Here is a 17,243-nt window from a genome sequence, read left to right as displayed (position 1 = left end):
ATGTTGTAAGCTATATAACCTCTTAATTCAAATAGTGACTCCTTTTCATAAAAAGATGAAGGGAGAGGTGAATCTTTCATCAACATATAGGTTTGTCTATTATGCAATTCGACTTTGGTGTCTTATTATTGACTATTTTCACAGATTCGTGATACTTCATCGTACAGATTCAACCTCTATGCTACCACAGCGGAAACATATGAGACTAAGCAACAGGCTCCTAACCCAGAGATGAAGTTACTTGGCTGAGAATAAAGGATATGAGAATTAGAGAGTAGCAACTGAGTCATGGCGCATCTACATGAGACTGGAGGCTCTGTACGATCACAAACCTATAATGGCTGCTTAGTCTTCATTCACCGCTTCGTTGGTAGTCACAGCTGTCGTGACTCTTCAAGGTCTCGGCCAACCCTGTTACACCATGGCAGATGGTGCAATAATAAACCACCAAGTGGAAGTAGTCAACTTGACATTGTGTTGTTTATGGGCCTCGATCTATTTTATCATGGCTAGGTAATGAGGGTTGCCTCTCAATGTCTTGATCCTTAGATGGGAACACCGGATGAAAACTTGAAGTTGCCGATTCGCGCTGCATTTATCTCGAAATAATAGACTATGATGATTCAGTTTACATCTTTAATGAAGTCTATTAAGACAGAGAGGTTATCTAAGAAACCAGCAACCCAAATTTTGAGTAAACTTTCTTTACCCAACACGGATATCAAGCCAAGTCGCAATATATCAGCCTGCTGAAGACTATGATTTCTCTCTCAAGTCTCACTCACACTCGTACTGATATTCCGGGGTGGGATGTACATTCATAAGCCGCCGCTTTTAGAACTGACACGGGTCACCATCGACCAACCCCTCTGGTTGTGCAATAGTGTTACTTTCTGGCGCAGGAAATGATACCATTAGTCTAATCCCTTCTCTACACGATGATCCTGGACTGGATTTTGTCTTTGGGGCCGCAGCAGTTTCCAGCCTACGTACAGTGACCGAATGCAGGCTATGGTGTGACTTGACGTGATGAGACGAGTGTATTCCTAGGCTGTTGCGACAAAGGCTTAATGGTGTCATAATGGACCACCTCATAGATCTACGTTAGTCAAGTGCCGAATCTCGCCATTCAATAACATGGCGGCTCGTGCTTCGGTCGTGCACCGAAGTGATGATAGACTGTGTGGCTGATCAACATTGAAGAACTGGGTTAAGGATGTGGAGTCTCCTCGCGATAGCAGCCCGCCCATTCCCGTCATAGATAACGGAAGAGAAGGGCCGTAGAACTATGCATGAAGTCATATCTATTGGCTGGTTCTTTTGAGGTCTCATGGCGCGTGCTCAACTTTTGGTCCCTTGATTGCCAGCGTGGGGTAGTGTAGTGGGATGGCGCAGACAGGAAGTTAGCTATCAGACACATTGTGCGGAGGATCAACAGTTAGGCTCCCGCCGTAACAGCTTCACCCCCCATCATGAATTTCGCTTGTCTCCAGGAGGAGGAGCAATAACAAATGAGAGATAAGCAATCACGAGGACCTTTACCCGGAGGGGTCCAGCTACATGCGGTCTATAGTGAGACAGATAGGAATCATCATCAATGATAAGAGATAAGTTTAGTACGCTGCGTCAACCAGGAGCTCTTGCTAGGCCAGGACTATTCATGTCTAATACCATAGTAGGTCTCTAGTTGACCAGGAAAGTCATATAAATCTCAATACATCATCACTACCTTGCTTTAGAAGACATGGACCTATCCAATGCATTCACCATACAAATGGTTGTACCAAGGTCGAACGCAACACCACCTTTCCATCTAATGTGGGTGTAGACACCAAGGCAGGCGATGCAAAGGGTCGCATTTGGCGGGGAAGAGGCGTTGAGATGGGTTACTTGCATCAACGTGAGTTTTAACATACCTGTGATGGAAATTTGATGAACTCTGTTAATGTGGAAGATTTATCATGATCACACGATGCCAAAATCTCGAGACGCTACCATGATGGTATGGTATAGGCTGGAAATTGTCAAGATTCTGGCTATACAACGCTGACCATGTCTCAAATACAATTGGCGGATCGAGCGGTTAATAATGTATGAAATATTATCAAATTCTCATGAATTATCGTGGCTACTATAACTAAATTTAGGACGACGTTGATAACAGCCGGGTCACAGTACTGCCTCTCATGCTTGAACAGTTACCCGATACCAGCGTGCAAGAACGACTGGCCCGTGTGTCCAAATGATGCGATCAAACCATGACTGGGATCATGGGTCTTTGATAAACCGCTCTGGATTGGGCGGCAATGAACCTGTCACGGAGCCGCAGTACCTTATTTTGAGAACATCGTAAGAAGAAGGAAGAAGAAGAAGAAAAAATTCATTCATCTCTTTGCTTCGTGGTGTATCCATTGGCTCTAGATACAGCTGCGAAGGCTCCGCAAAACTGAAGGGCCGTGGGCTGTTAGTGAGCCTCAAGTGGAGCCTCTTGACCTTGCAAGGTGAAAAGAGCGGGTCCTTACATGAAATGCAAACCTGGACGCAAGGGAAGCGAAAAAGGTCAACCGAGAGATACCTTGACTGTCTCGCGGGCGAGAAGCCCCAAACGAGTTAATTAGCTTGTCCTAGTACGCTTGAACCCTAATGGACATCGAATACGACCCTGACGGATCATGGAAGGCACCATCTTCCAAGAACCATGTTCTCGTCGTTATCAGTGGCAGCCGCGAATGTCTGTATTATTTTGTCTGCAATAGCCATCAAACATCCAGATTGTGACCAGATTTGGCTTGATTGCCATCAAGTATTATACAGATCACATACAATTTCAATGATTGGCATTTGATGGGCCTCGTTTTGACAGGATTGTTGCATTTAACTCCCTTTATCATGCCATTGTAGTCACAAGCCCCAGATTAGCGGGAATTGTCAAGAGGAGCCGGCCAACGGAAACAGTTCCTAGGCCAAGACGAAACGCACGATGTGAGGTCAATGGAGCCCGGACATGCTGGCATTGAAGTCCCCCACATCCCACGCGGCTTCTGAAGCCCAGGTGCCTCTCTGATTGCCGTTGGCAGCGGTCAAGGCGCAGTAACAAAAGAAAAAAGAAGAAAAAAAAAAGAAGAAAAAAACTCCCCCGTTCTGCATCGGAATGCTCCATTGTATCTAATGTAACGAAGCAATAGTTTTAGGGCCGAGTTCAATGGAGTGAACCGTCAAACTGTTTAACTCATATGAATTTAGTTTGATATAGGTCCACAACCTGACTCAGCTGAGTATCTCAACCCCCAGATAGAGCCTCTAGTTGCGGCGTCGATAGACCAGACCCCACAGACTAATTCCTCCATACCGGGGAAACAGCTTGATACGATAAGGCACTTTCCCAAACTGGTGAACCGTTCAATCAGAGAGCGGGTTAGGGCAGCACTACTAATGACCCGCGATCAGCCGACAGCGGATGGTCAAGAGGCGGAGGCAACGACAAGAGTCAAGACCCTTGCGAGAGACCATGAAGAGGGGAAGCCGATGAATTGCAACTTCAGTGTAGGTCCATCATGGCGGGGCTCCGGCCTCCGGCTCGGTCGTTGCAAAGGCAATGTTTCGGGAATACAGTATAGCACAACACTGTCGCCTCATCGATTTGAGGTTACCTATATGCGCTTGTTTCAATGCGCGATAACGTAATGCATAATAGAACGAATCGAGAAAATCGGCACAGGTTTCGTGAACTCTAGGTAGGCACTCCTAAGAGTTGGATGGTGGAGTCCCTTGCGTAGTTAGACATGCAGACATGATAGAAGCTTGTGGACTAGTGCGAGTCTAACGATGGTGCTAATACCGTCCTTCGAACAATAGAGTGCGGGCAAACAGACACCTTGAAGGCTCTAGGTACTTGTTTGGCCACAATGGATGGATCGGAATATTCACCATAGGGATAATGAACTACGTAATCTGTTATGTGTCAAATCTTCACCAGGTTCAGCATGTGAGGACTATAGATCGATGACTGTCACACAATCAGACATGTTTTCCCCCACCACGCAGTGTTTCCCCTAGAAGCACCACATGGTTTGTATGATAGGCGGTCTTATTAAGCCTTTTTGCTTCTTCCTCGGGACTTTTTTTCACGCGTGTATCACCCATTGGATGTTAAGGGATGCACATCATCAGGGCAGCCAAAACTCGAGCCCCTCCTTGGCTTAGCGGCCTTCTTCCCGCACATACAAGATGTGCCGGCCCGCGAAGCTTTCGGGAGAATCACTTAGGAAGAACGTCATTTAGGGTGTGCGCCAGAAAACTGGATTAGCGGTATGTCAGGAACAAGACTGAGTTTCCTTGCGTAATTGATGGAACGTCGCGATACAATTGCTCCGGCGTTCGACAACCCACATATCGAGACGGCGAAACGTGCCTCGTACGGTGGACAAGACGAGCTGCTAGAGAGGCACTCACTTAAGTTGTCTTCCATACCACCTATGGTACCTACGGTGCAGTGCCTGGTCGCTAAGTGAGTGGTATTAGTGGCCTGTTGTGGGCTGTGCGGCTGGTGCCTGAAGCTGTAGTACAACTGGTGGGCAACGATTCATGGGTGCTCCAATGTCCTTCATTGGAACCTCAATCTTGAATGACAGAAATATTCCGACAACTTTGGGACATGTTTACTACCAGTTATATCTTATCTCTCTGCTCAAGCGTCAGGTATTTTTTTTTTGCACCCCAGGAACAGGTTCCCCATTCAGATATGGAAGGTAAAGTACCTAAGGTAACTTAGGTATGGCCACAGGTATAGGTAGGTAGTAGGTACCCGCTACCTCAAGGTTAGTACCTAGCAGGCGAGTGGGGACCAAGCGACGACTTCCTGGGCTGGTTTCCTCAGTTCAACTCGCTCAGGCCTTGAGGCAGGCCCGGCCCCTAGGTTCTGTATCGTTGCCAATTGTGCAATAGCATGGCGTCCTATCGTCACTTGCCCACCGCCATGGCAGCCGAAACACGATGGCAGTCAAAGCGGGCTATGTACTCTAAACTTTCCGCAAGCAAACCCACTCTCTTTTGAACCCTTGAAAAGAGACCATTTGGAAGGATGCCAATAGAAGATAAACCAAGTACCTTACTTACGCAGACGCCCCCCTTTAAAGATCCATACCTACATGCCGTTCAGTACCTTACCCACCCCCAGCCAGTTTCACTCTTACTCAGAAGTGCCTGTATAGAAGCGTGCCTGGCTTTCAGCCATCCGTGATGCAACCTAGGTAGCGTTGATTGGGACGAGGAGAGGGGAAATGCATGATCTGTATAAGATAATCTATGGCTTTACATCACTCAGCGCTCAGTTGGATATACGGCACAGCAGGCTTGTAGGGCCTTCCTCATTTAGGACTGAAACTGCGGCATGGCTTTCTGAAGGCGATGACGAGATATGTCTGGTTGATTTTGTCAGAGGCAAGGTTATCATGTGCCGTGCTTGCGCTAGATGCGCTACGATGACCTATTCTGCTGCTTTATTATTGCCAATGCACATTGACATGTCCCTGGTTCACACCTGATAATGCAACCCTATTGCCGTTCCCCCATCAGATGGCCAGAGTCCTTGCTGGTGGTGATTTGGCTAACTCATCTAACTAAGCAAAGTGACCACATACAAGAGAGTACCCTTCCCCAGAGATAGCTGGTCCGTGGTGACCCCAACATCTTTTGCTGAATCTGAGCCTTCCACTGGTATCTATAATCTCACCAACTTGCCTGTGAGAGGGCTGGTCAGCATCAATCAGTCAATCTACATACAATACTAAGCGTTCATTCCCTTCTACTTTATTACTCGTTGTTTCCGGACATACTATCACGCTTGCTGAGAGTGTGACAACGTCTGCGGACATCATACCAGTCAGCCTGAGACAGACTGCACATCAACCGACCTTTTTACTGAATACTCACGCTCTGGCTCTGCGTCGCGACTTACGCATACGTCTCCATACTTGCGAATTACTTAGTAGCCCTCGATTCCACTGGAAAGAAGACACTTAAGGGCTTGGGGTCGCCAGCTTCATAGAATCCCATATTTACAGCTATTGCGCCTGTTGTTGGGAACAGTCTTTTCTCAGTGTCGGTCAGTCCCTGTCTTTGTCACAGAGTCAGCGCACGGGGTACTCTAAGAGCATCCTCTATATCGTGCCTTATCCCAGTTGTCGCGCAATCCGATAGTCGCAGCTCTCAGCGTCGATTGCGGCGGGTTATTGGCTGACTTATTGCGGGCGTTGCATCTCCGCTTTCGGCTCCTCGCTCACTCATACATTGAATCACGACAACCAAGGCTGGAGTCACCAGGTGTCTCCAACTCTGTCCCTTATTTATTAAGCCTTGTCTGCCCCGACCTCGCCCACTGGAAAGAAACCAACGTCAGTTTCATCGAGACAATAAGCTGTCGCTCGGACGCATTTATTGTCACTCTTCTGCGTACCTTCGAGCTCCCCAACGGACAAGTCAGCTATAAACGCTAATAAAGCGGCTCTTTTTAAACTGCCTATCAACTGGCTACCAACTCGGCTAAATTTGGCTTACACGACACTTACACGCCTGGTTCCTCTTGTTGGGCTTCACGAATTGACATTCGATTTATTCATACCGCCTTCTTCCGTGACCGAACAAATTACAGCACGACATCTACTCCACGCGGCGGATCTCTCGTCAACATTCCGGTTCCTGGGCGGTAACGCATTATCGAGTCAAACTATCATCAGTGGATTTTCACCAGGAGGAAATTTTCATCTCATCGAGATCTAAAATTGCCCAAACTTCCCCAACTTGATCTTGAGTTTAAAACGAAACTTATTTCGATCTGCTCATTATTCACCTGCACCGGATAATTTTGTCAGTTAGGAAATTCTGCCCTACTTTGAATCAGTTGGTCTCAGTTTGTTCAACCATTGCTCGTCTCCATCTGCAACACTACTAGGCACTCGGGGAATTTATCGCCCTGTCGTCCTTGCACATGCCCATGCGTGTTTTCGACCACAATTTGCCACTCTGTTGCACCCTGCTATCACACAATTCTGGAATTTCTCCAGACGCGGTCAAGCTCGAGGAAAAAATTTGCAATCGTTTCCCGTTCTCTACCCCTTGTTAATCGAATCAAGGAGTAAGGTTAGGGGATCTTTGGAGTCTAGTGCCTCGATAAGCCCCCCCCGCAGTCGAACCACACTGAAAGGGCGTTTCTCAACCTGACCACAGCAGCCCCAACTGCTCTAAATATCTACACTCTCCACTGATTTACAGTGGTACCAAGTACATACGGTCAGGGTTATACTGGTGCTGTACTCATATCATATCCCGTCACCTGGCCCCCCTTCTCTCAGGATCTTTTGAGGACTGTTTTTTTCTTTCTTAATCAAGTTCTCCTCCTCCTCCCTTCACATCTTGCTTGTTCAATTATACACGATGCATCACAGCCGGAAAAAGTCGGGCCATGGTCTGCCCAATTCCTCTGCGACCGACGTGCGAAAAGCAGTTACTGCGACCGATCCCGCGAAGTACAAGAGGCCCGTCATGACACGAAGGCACACACCACAAAAACTCGGTCGCAGTCAGCGCGAACGTGAACGGGAATGGACAGAGTCTTGGGAAGATGAAAGGGAGAGTTTCCCACAGTTTTGGTAGGTCTCACGCCATCCCATGATGTTTCTAAATTCTTTCCATGAGTATCATGAGGCTTCTAGCCCACTGGCAATGCTGTCATGTTCAGAAACCATACAACAAAATTACCATGTCAGCCTTGGCGCCTAATCAATTCCTATGGATGAAATAAGAGTTTTTGCTGACATCGTTGTTAGTATGACGTGCGAAAAGCAATTCATCCCTCATGACGACATGTTTCTTTACTGCTCCGACAAGTAAGTTCCAATTCCATTGATGGTGGACCTTGTTCTGCCGACTTGAACCATAGTGGTCCAGGATGATGCTAATAATACACTGCAGCTGCCGGAGGGTTGATCAGACCGCATCGTCACAGCCGAGCTCTTCGGTCCGTCATTACGCGTCCTCAAACTATCCATTCCATTCTGTGGGAAACCCGGAGCCCAAAGACATCATCCCGCGGGCGTCTCCTTCACGGCCCAGCTCCATGATTTTGAGTTCTCCACCAGCCACTCCGGGAACCGGAGCACCGACTTACCAACATACTTCGGCCATTTCGGCTCTCCGTTCCCTCAATGTCCGGCCTCCGAGCCCTCCGTCGCCTACAGGCAGCTCCAGCAACCTGTGGCCCTTTAGCCGCAGTGCAGCGACCAGTCCATACAGCTCGTACAGCCGGCCTTCTGCCCCGTATCTGTCATCGACATATGACGGAGGGTACTACGGCGCTGGAGGTAGTGGATACAACTACGAGGCAACATCAGGCGGCATGGATCGGCCACTCCCTTCTCGCCATCCCAGCACCTACTCTCGGCCCAGAAGCATTGAGCTTGTGACACCCATGGTCAGTAGATGATGGGTGCATTCAGCTCTCTAGCCGTGAGTTTACTGCCCTACGAGTTTGTGCAAACATCAGTACATTGTGAAACTCGAGAACAGCTTGGAAAGGCTGGTTGCACAAGCGAAGCTTAATGGCGGGTGTTCTCCGGGACGGGCGGTGTCTCACCTTACAGTCGGGGCTTTGGTCACGAACCCCAACTCTACGAGATTGGCCTGCCCAAACAGGATCTCAAAATTCTAGCTTTGCGGGGTTTGCGTTACGCTCACAGGGATTATTCAGTGCCCTTGCAACTCCCACAGGGGCTGTAGGTCGAGCAAGATGGACGCTCAGAAAACAAGTCCCCGTTTTTACTTCGCACTCGGTACCGAAGGGAGTACAGCATGCAGTACGTGGGTTGGCATGTTTTTGTTGTCGAGATTTATTGTTTCCTTTTTCACATTGCATACTCGGGGGCGGTGCCTACCGACCGTCTTCCTGGCGCTCAAAAGTTTCTTTCGCATCTACAGCATTTATCAATCTCAGAATGGGACGGAGTTTGCCATGTTTATTTTTCTATATTATCTCCACCATATTATTTTTGTTATTAGAACCCTCTATGGGGCTGTTGGTTGTTTTCTGAACTCGGCAAGCCCTTGCCTCATCGATCTCTCGAGGATACACTTCTGTGCAGACAGATAGCTCGCCAGCCCCCAATTTGAAGCCGAGCATGGGTAAACACTCAGCTTTCTGCGACAAATTAGGTGCAAGACAATGGCTGCTAGGCTAGGCAGGGCTACTTGAGTTTCTTCTTCTTATCTGTACATCGACTTGCATTGCCATGAGGCTGGATTCATGCTCTGGCAAGGCAATGCACGAGACGACATCATACAGCATGGCGACGAAATCATTAGCATGAGCAATGGCATTTGGCGAGCGGGTATCTGGGCAGTTGTATAATTTAGCCCTTTCTCTTTTTGGCGGGCTTTCTTGTGGTAATAAGTGGGTTTAAGTTATTAGCGAGGGGTGCTCGAGTATTATCATACAAGCATGTATAAAACCATATCATATTCATATCTATCTATCTATAGGTAGTCAGCAATGGAGGGTAACAGCGGTGGGATCTGCATTTTCTTCTTCTTTCGGCATTTATATACACACAGACATCCAATATAGAACAACGAATATCTAATGACTCAATGAGGCATAACCAATTCGCTCGTTTCCTTGTTGCTTCGTGGCCTTGACCTTGACGTTTTCTGTAACTAGATTAGCCTTGACGACTCTCAAACCATGAAAGGACTCCCCCAGTTTCCCCTGTCTTTTCTCCACGCTTTGATCCCCGGATTTTCATTCTCCACCCCACACCATGTCAACACTAATGCCAACGCAATCAGCCACCCCAACTCCGATGATGGAATTTGTCAAGGTTCTGCGTAACATGCAACAGTTCTACTGATGCACGGCGCGGGCACGGGTGCAGAAGGTGCGTCATGCGCACCAGAACGCGAAGCCTCGCAGGAACATTCGCCGAACTGATCGTTCTCGGGGCTTGGGAGTCCAGCAGATTGAGGAGAGCTGAAGGCGTGAAAGTGAGACGAATCACAATGCGTAATCGCGGAATGTTATGATAGAATTCCTGTAAGGTATGGCTGGTAGAACGAGCTGAATATCATGGTTTGGCTGATGGTACGAGATGTCACTGAGAGTACCCATAGCATTATTTGTTTATACATCTAACTGAACGCATCGGTGACGCTCATTCTCCATGGTATTTGCCATGAAACTACTCCTTACCATGCCAGCATCTCACCCACAATTTGTTCCAAGTTTCATCTACTGCAGTCTGGTACATCAATTCACTTTTAACTTCTTCATCCTCATTGGCCTCAATCGCTCAAACTAGTTGATCACTCTACCATCCCAATGGTAAACTTTTTGACAACGCATCAAGGTCAGGTACCTAACACCTCATTTTGCAGATCATTGTCAAAGGACAGCCGTGTCTCAGATCCTATCACATTCAAATGTGATATGGCCTGCATCTGTCACTTAGTTCAAGGTTCAGTCTTGCAGCGGCTTCTTCAACTCTGCGTTACATCTTGATGTGACTTAACTGCTATGTACCCTAGGTAGCTCCAGGTTTTCGGATGTGGATTATGTACATTTTGTATTAGCAAAGGTGGACAAGAACGTTGATATATGGTCCTCCGCGGAAAAGAGGATTCTGGTCATATGCTACTGTGGATGCAGCCACAATAGATGCTGATGTGCCATGACGCCAGGCATGCGAGTTTGTAGATGACAAGTTTGTTCATATGGCTTGTGAAGTGAATGGTACATGAACGAAGTGCTCGTTGCAAAATACAGTTTAAACCTACATGTTAACAAGGGTAGTTCACAAAGTCGGTGTGATAGACCCCAGGTAAAATTCGGAGAAGTAGTTTTAGTTGCCTAAATATTCACGGCGAAGAGATGGTGTGTCTGGTAACAGTGATGGTATGAAACACAAACACTGCCTACAATATAACATCCTTCAAGTCTCCACGTAACAGGTAGCAATGCAAGCGGTTATGCAGCCTATCCATGAAGTTTTGACAATCAAGAACTCCTGCAAACTCAAGTATGGGCAATAAATAGTACCTCTCATGTCTAACGCATAAATCAACATGTCGATCTCGTTTCGTATAGCCTAGATCCCCTTTCGTATACTCGTTCTCGCTTGATCTAAGAAAGGTGCCCAGGCGCGTCTCCTAGATGTTCAAGAGCATATATGTATCATGCGAAGAGCATCATCAAGTATTTTCAATTCATCGAGCCAACGACGCGCAGCTTTCGGCATCGACAATTGGATAGTACAGAAAAAGGTGATTGAGCAGAACGACCACCCGGTGCTTTGAAATAAATGGCAATCCAACTCCTAAGTAAACCCCCCAATATTTTGTAGTCGTCACGCAAACCACACAGGCATTCTTAAAAGACCTGTGCACGATCCATCTCTCCTTCTGCCCCTGCCGGTTACCTGCCTGCTGGCCTTGAGCTGGCCATCTCACCATATCGTCCACGATGCTTCGTGGTATCGTATGCTTGGAGCACACGTGTTTGACTCTCGTCTGCTTGCGAGAAGGCATATCCGCGTTGTTTGCGCATACGTTGCACTTGCCGCACCTTTCGAATTGCTTTTTGAAACTGCTCCATTCTGAGGTACGTTAGTCCCGATGGTTCCATGGTATGGCGAGGAATAAACTGACCTGGGCCGATAGTCCTGAATATTGTACTTCTGGATTTCTTGGATGTGATGGTATGTTTGCGGTCGGTACATACGCTTCGCATACTTCCAGACAAAGTCACGCAAGAGGCACATAATGGCGAGGCAGACCGTTTGGAGCCAGAACACAGGGCTTTCGTAGATCCTTGGTATGGTACCGAAGTACTCCATGGACACGCCTGCCATAGGCGCTACGATACCATAGACGGCAGTAAGCACGTACCAAATGGCCATGCTTCCAGGAATGGCGAGGACATGGTACTTAGTCCAGTTGTTGGTGACTAGAGCAGCCTTGCCTAGGACAGTGAGGAGAGTGGCACCGTAGAGCGCCGTTCCCCACACCCAATGACCAGCAATCTTGCCATCTCCTTGGATAAGGTCACCATACCAGAAGAGCTGCGCCCAAATATACAGCACAATAGAATGGTAGATAGCGTTGCCTATCCACTGCGTGAAAACTTTGAATCGAAAGAAGTAGTTCTGCTGGCCCATCATGTAAAGCTGGGGGTATCGATCCAGCAGGCGAGCCGAGATGAACTGATCCAGAATACCGAGCGCTAAAGGGGGTAGAACGGTGTAAAAAACGTTATAGAAGGATAGTGTCCATGACTCGTAGATAACCTGACCGGAAAACACGTTTTGGAATGTGTACTGCCATCAGTATTAGCCATGCTCATACACACTCACGCTTTCGTGTCATACTTACCCAGAATTGTGTCATATACAATGCGATATTCTTATAGAATGAGAACAAAATCGTCTTCGTAACACGCTGGTAACTCCATGCACCATGAACCAGTAATAACTTTCGAAGAAAGCGGAATTGAGCGATGGCAACATCCGCACTTCGCGCGGCCTGAAGACCTTCTTCACCACTGATACCAATACCAATATGCGCTGCTTGAATCATGGAAACGTCATTTGCTCCATCGCCAATAGCGAGAAGAATGGACTCCTTTTGATACTTCTTGACCAGCTTTACAACAAGGGCCTTTTGAAGAGGAGACACGCGGCAGCAAATGACGGCTTTGCACATAATGGCCAAGTCAAGGAACAGTTTTTCCAAATCCTTTTCGAGAGCGAATGTCAAGGATTTTCCATCAATGATCAAAGCCAATGTTTCTGTCTCGATTGTGCCATCCCCCTGCGTTCTGATGGCATCCATCTTCTTTTGAATGTTGTCCCGTGTAGCAGCAGCCGTTTCCTCGTTAACAATCAGAAGCATCATATCTTCGCTCAGTAGCTTGCAACTCATCCCGATGTTAATTGCGGTTTCTTGACGATCGCCAGTCAGAACCCAAACTTTGATATTGGCCTGTTGTAAAGTGTGAATTGTCTCTGGAACGCCATCTTGAAGACGATCCTCGATGGCAGTTGCGCCAAGTAGAAAGAAGTCTTTCTCGATAATTTCCGAAGCCTTGTCCACTTCCTCAGCACGGTTGCCACCAACAGTCATCTGAGCAGTATCGTAAATCTTGTACCATTCCTGAAACTCGTTTTCTGGGATTTCTCGCATAGCCAAACATAGCGTTCGCAGACCTTCAGAGGCGTACTCTTCAAGATGTCGGAGTGTGACTTCAACATGCGGATTCTGATCATTGAGACGTTCGAGAATGACGGTATCGGCACCCTTACAATAGCATCGAATCTTTCCATCGGGGCATCGGTAAATAGTTGACATTCGCTTTCGAGTCGAGTTAAATTCGCAAACGGCAAGAAGTTCGTATTCAAGTTCTCGGCCATTGGCATCGATGATAACCGATTTTGGCTTTCGAGCAGTGAACTTGAAACCGAGATCCAGGGCACCGGCGACCAAAGCGCCTTCATCAGGAGAAGCAGCTTGGTACTTGATACCGCCCTTTTCATCCATTTCCGGAATAACAGTATGGCAAGTTGCGAGCAGTGACAAGAAGTGGTCGATGGCAGGGGCGGTCTCGTGTCCGTTGGCGAGGTTGGCCTTGAGTGCCTTGTAATCAAACAGACCGACTTCAACGCCGTCAACCATAGCTGGGCGACGATCCTCTGGCACATCTTCAGAGTATTGAATTCCGGCAATCGAACACTGCTTGAATTCCATCTGATTACAGGTGAGGGTTCCAGTCTTGTCTGAGAATACGTATTCAACCATGCCAAGTTCTTCGACCAAGCTTGACGTTCGGCAAGTAGCAGGTGTATCGTTCTTATCGTAGTACATGTCGAGATCATCGTTGATCAGAATTCCGTGCCAATATTTCACCAACTCCACGGTGACGAAGAGAGAAATAGGAACCAGTGCCGAAAACAGAACCCAGTATGTGACCATGTCCTTGAGGAATGTTTGAGTGATTTGACCAGCTGTGTTGGTGGGGTCCAGAAAGAGATAGGAGAGAGCATCGCCTTCGACTTTCCGTTGGATCAAGTCTCCAACAGTACACACGATACTCAGAACCAGTAGGATACCTACCAATAAGAGGACAAGCATGTTGAGTTTCCTCTCAACCTTGGTGCGCTTAATAGGAGCAGCAGTGGCATTTCGCATGAGTTTCGTTTCGTGGCCAGTAAACACTACAACACCGTGAACCCAAGGCGTGTTTCGCAAAGTAGCACCTCTGAGAAGAAGTTGCTCTGGATTGAGCGCAAATTCCTTTTCTCCGCCTCCAGTCTGCATTGTCAATGTTGCCTCATATGTGTAAAGACTACTATTGGGCTGTTCCGACTTGATACGTCCCCCCAGCCTGCTAAGCTCATTGGGCGAAACCATAGAGGAAGTTTCTGGCAGCGCTTGTTTGATCTTGAGGTTTGTCTCACCGTCGAGGTTTGCTGTTTCGATATAACAGAGACCTTCGGGCTCAGAACTAGCCAAAAGAACTAAATCAGAAGGGAAAGGTTCTTCCGATTCAACTCGTATTATGTCTCCGACGGCCACATTGATCCACTTCGTTTCCTGGAAAGTTGAGCCTCGCAAGACCTGCGCTTTAGAGGTATTGAGAGCATTATCGGCTTGCTTTCTGCGGTAGTCCTCGACCAATTCCTTGACGGCAGATATGATAAGCACCACTATGAGGGGTGCAATAGTTGTGTAGGGATTCGTTGGTGACAGATTGGGGATTTGCTGAAGCGCGGCAGTAAACAAGAAAAAGATGTTGGCAAACTTTGAGAATTGCTCGTACAGAAATTTCGGCAGAAAGGTTGCGACGTTGTATTTCGCAGTCGAGATATGGTTATCAACATACTTGTTGGCGGCGTTGGCTGGCGGATTATTAAGATATATGAGTCGAGGACCAAGGGTTGACGGATCCGGCTTCGAACGGCCGAATCCAAACTTGAAGTTACCCATATCAAACCTGCCCTTCTGAGCCTGCTGCGGTGGGTGATGAGAATTCCCTCCAACGGAATCTCCTCGTTCATGGCCGGGTTCTGTCAGAGGCAGATCCATCTCTGAATACCCTTGACCTAGGCCTAACCTATTCTTGACTTTACCAAGAAAACCGCCACCAAGGCCCAAGACACTGTTTCGATTCCGTGCATTGTTCCTACCAAGGCCCGGGGTAGTCTCGTCAACTCTTGCCCCTCCATCTTGATGATAATACGAGTCGCCCTCGGCGGGATAATCATCAAAATCATCAGCGTAGCGTTGGTAATTGCCGAGTTCGGAAGTTTGGCTATACTGTCTCGTAAGGTAGGGATTCGAACCTGGGCCAGATCTTTGGGGCACACCTAACCCGCCGGCAGGTTGTGCGGTCGAAGCATGATTCGCGTCCCGAGCGCCGACAAAGTCGTCATAGGACACAGAAGTACGTCCTGGCGGAGGGTCTTGATTCTGTTCGTGAAAGCGCATCAGATCATCGTCATTGAGATTGGAGCGCTGTCCACCACTGTAAACAGGTTGGTCATTGTCAAGGTCGAGTAACAGATCGTCGCGATTATTCGAGTGTCCTGTATCGAAACCTCCTCCAGGCGGTCGCCCAGCCATGGCGGCGGACAGTTGAAGGTTAGACTATCGACTGGCGAGGGCGGCTGCCAGCATGCGGATTGAATGGAAGGACGTTGCGCGATGAACGGTTCGATCTAAATAGTAAGACTCGATTATTGACGTCGATGCGATGCGATGAGGTCGAGCGATGTGGGAGGGTGCCAAGCAACAAGCTGACAGTCAAGGCAATGGCAGATGTAGATGGTGCCGTGTCGTTAACTCTTTAACTCTAGTCGAAAGGGCAGGTTGTCAGGTAAGGTATTCACAGTAAGCTTGCCCCGTACTCCGTAGGATGAGTGTCTTTGAATCCAATCCTTCTGTGGCTGGGATTTGGTTGAGTGCCGTGGTGACCGGATTGCACATGCACAGCCTCCTTTTACCATGCGCAAGCTTTCTATTAGACGACGATTGGAGAGACCGTGCGGCGGGACGTTGGACGAGGCTCAAAAGACTGGGCTGTGGCCAACTTGCAGTCTTTGATTGGCCAAATTGACTCCTGTCAAAGAACTTTGAAATGCCTAGCTGAAGCAGATGCAGCGAGTCAACAAAGGCCAATAAATATTGCCTTTTTAAAGTATAGAGTAATTAGGAAAGGTGTTAGGTAGAGACTAGGGAAAAGAAGGATTTTGAAATATAACAAAGCGGGTTGCTATTGAGAGCTCCAGCTTGGGGGTTGGCGCTGTCAGATCCAGTTGGATCTAGTGGAGGTTCACAGTGCTAAAGAAAGGACACTCAGGGGAAGCAACAATACCCAAGAATCTCCCATAAACGAACCCTGCCAGTGATAGAAAGGATCAGCAACTCTCCATAATATCACTTCGGCTCATTAGCAATTCAACGTCTATGTTTGTTCATGCCCACAGACAGTTGCTTTTTTGCGTTCTGCCTTTGACGCGGAAGGGTCCTTCGGCTAACAAACGCCTCCTCGCAAGTGCTACTCCACGTCCGCTTATTAGCTCTAGTTCGTCGTATTGTTTCTATTCATGGCTAGGTATGCTGTCAGCATCCATCCATCAATATGCCGCTCAGTGCCCACAAGCCGAGGGCCGCAATTACGGAGGAGAATGCATAGGTATTTCGGACTTACAGAGCATTCATCTTATGTATATTCACTTTTGACATTATTCTGGAAAGTACTTTCTCCAGCTGTCAGTTTCATATCAGGGTACATGCACAGAGAAACGCATATACCAAGCCCCTTTCACGTCGTCACCTCGACGGATCTAGTAAGTGTATCCCCACTTACTTTATTACTTCAAGGCCCACGGTTGTTCATTCGTTTCAATGTGAGGCTGGATGCTATCGTCTCTGCTCATGTCTTATTTGTTCTTATCGTGCCCATTTTCAACTTGCATTTTTGCTGTCCACGTTGTAATATCGTGTAGCTTTCCCCACTGTAGCCAACCTATGCAATACTCTCCAATACGAAAGAAGAAGAAAAAAGCTCATGCTGAGGGGATAAGAGGGAATTGCCATTAGGCCAGAAACTGTATGGAATAATATTTATTCCTAAGGAATGTTAGTGTGAACTTGCTCAGTTGCTGGCAATAGAAACTGGCTAATCGCAATTGTTGCTGGGTCTG

At 47.7% G+C, this 17,243-nt stretch overlaps 2 protein-coding genes across 2 annotated transcripts; one reads left to right on the top strand and one right to left on the bottom strand.

Annotated features, from left to right (window-relative positions):
• Positions 1–7,431: 7,431 nt before the first annotated feature.
• Positions 7,432–8,479, top strand: BKA55DRAFT_684630 (uncharacterized protein; the record flags this gene model as incomplete). Its single annotated transcript, XM_046198669.1, has 3 exons — positions 7,432–7,646; positions 7,824–7,883; positions 7,969–8,479. 3 exons carry the CDS (start codon positions 7,432–7,434, stop codon positions 8,477–8,479), a joined length of 786 nt encoding a protein of 261 aa, XP_046055182.1.
• Positions 8,480–11,458: 2,979 nt separating this feature from the next.
• Positions 11,459–15,660, bottom strand: BKA55DRAFT_589780 (uncharacterized protein; the record flags this gene model as incomplete). The annotated part of the gene is made up of 3 exons (XM_046194998.1): positions 11,459–11,639; positions 11,692–12,359; positions 12,415–15,660. The coding sequence occupies 3 exons, from the start codon at positions 15,658–15,660 to the stop codon at positions 11,459–11,461; spliced, it is 4,095 nt and encodes a 1,364-aa protein (XP_046055181.1).
• Between the last annotated feature and the right edge of the window lie 1,583 nt (positions 15,661–17,243).

This window comes from Fusarium redolens (genome assembly GCF_020744475.1).
Source record: "Fusarium redolens strain MPI-CAGE-AT-0023 chromosome Unknown BKA55scaffold_2, whole genome shotgun sequence".
In the NCBI taxonomy this organism is placed as follows: Eukaryota; Fungi; Ascomycota; class Sordariomycetes; order Hypocreales; family Nectriaceae; genus Fusarium; species Fusarium redolens.
Note: the sequence above shows the minus strand (reverse complement) of the source record. Positions and strands in the feature narration are given on the sequence as shown.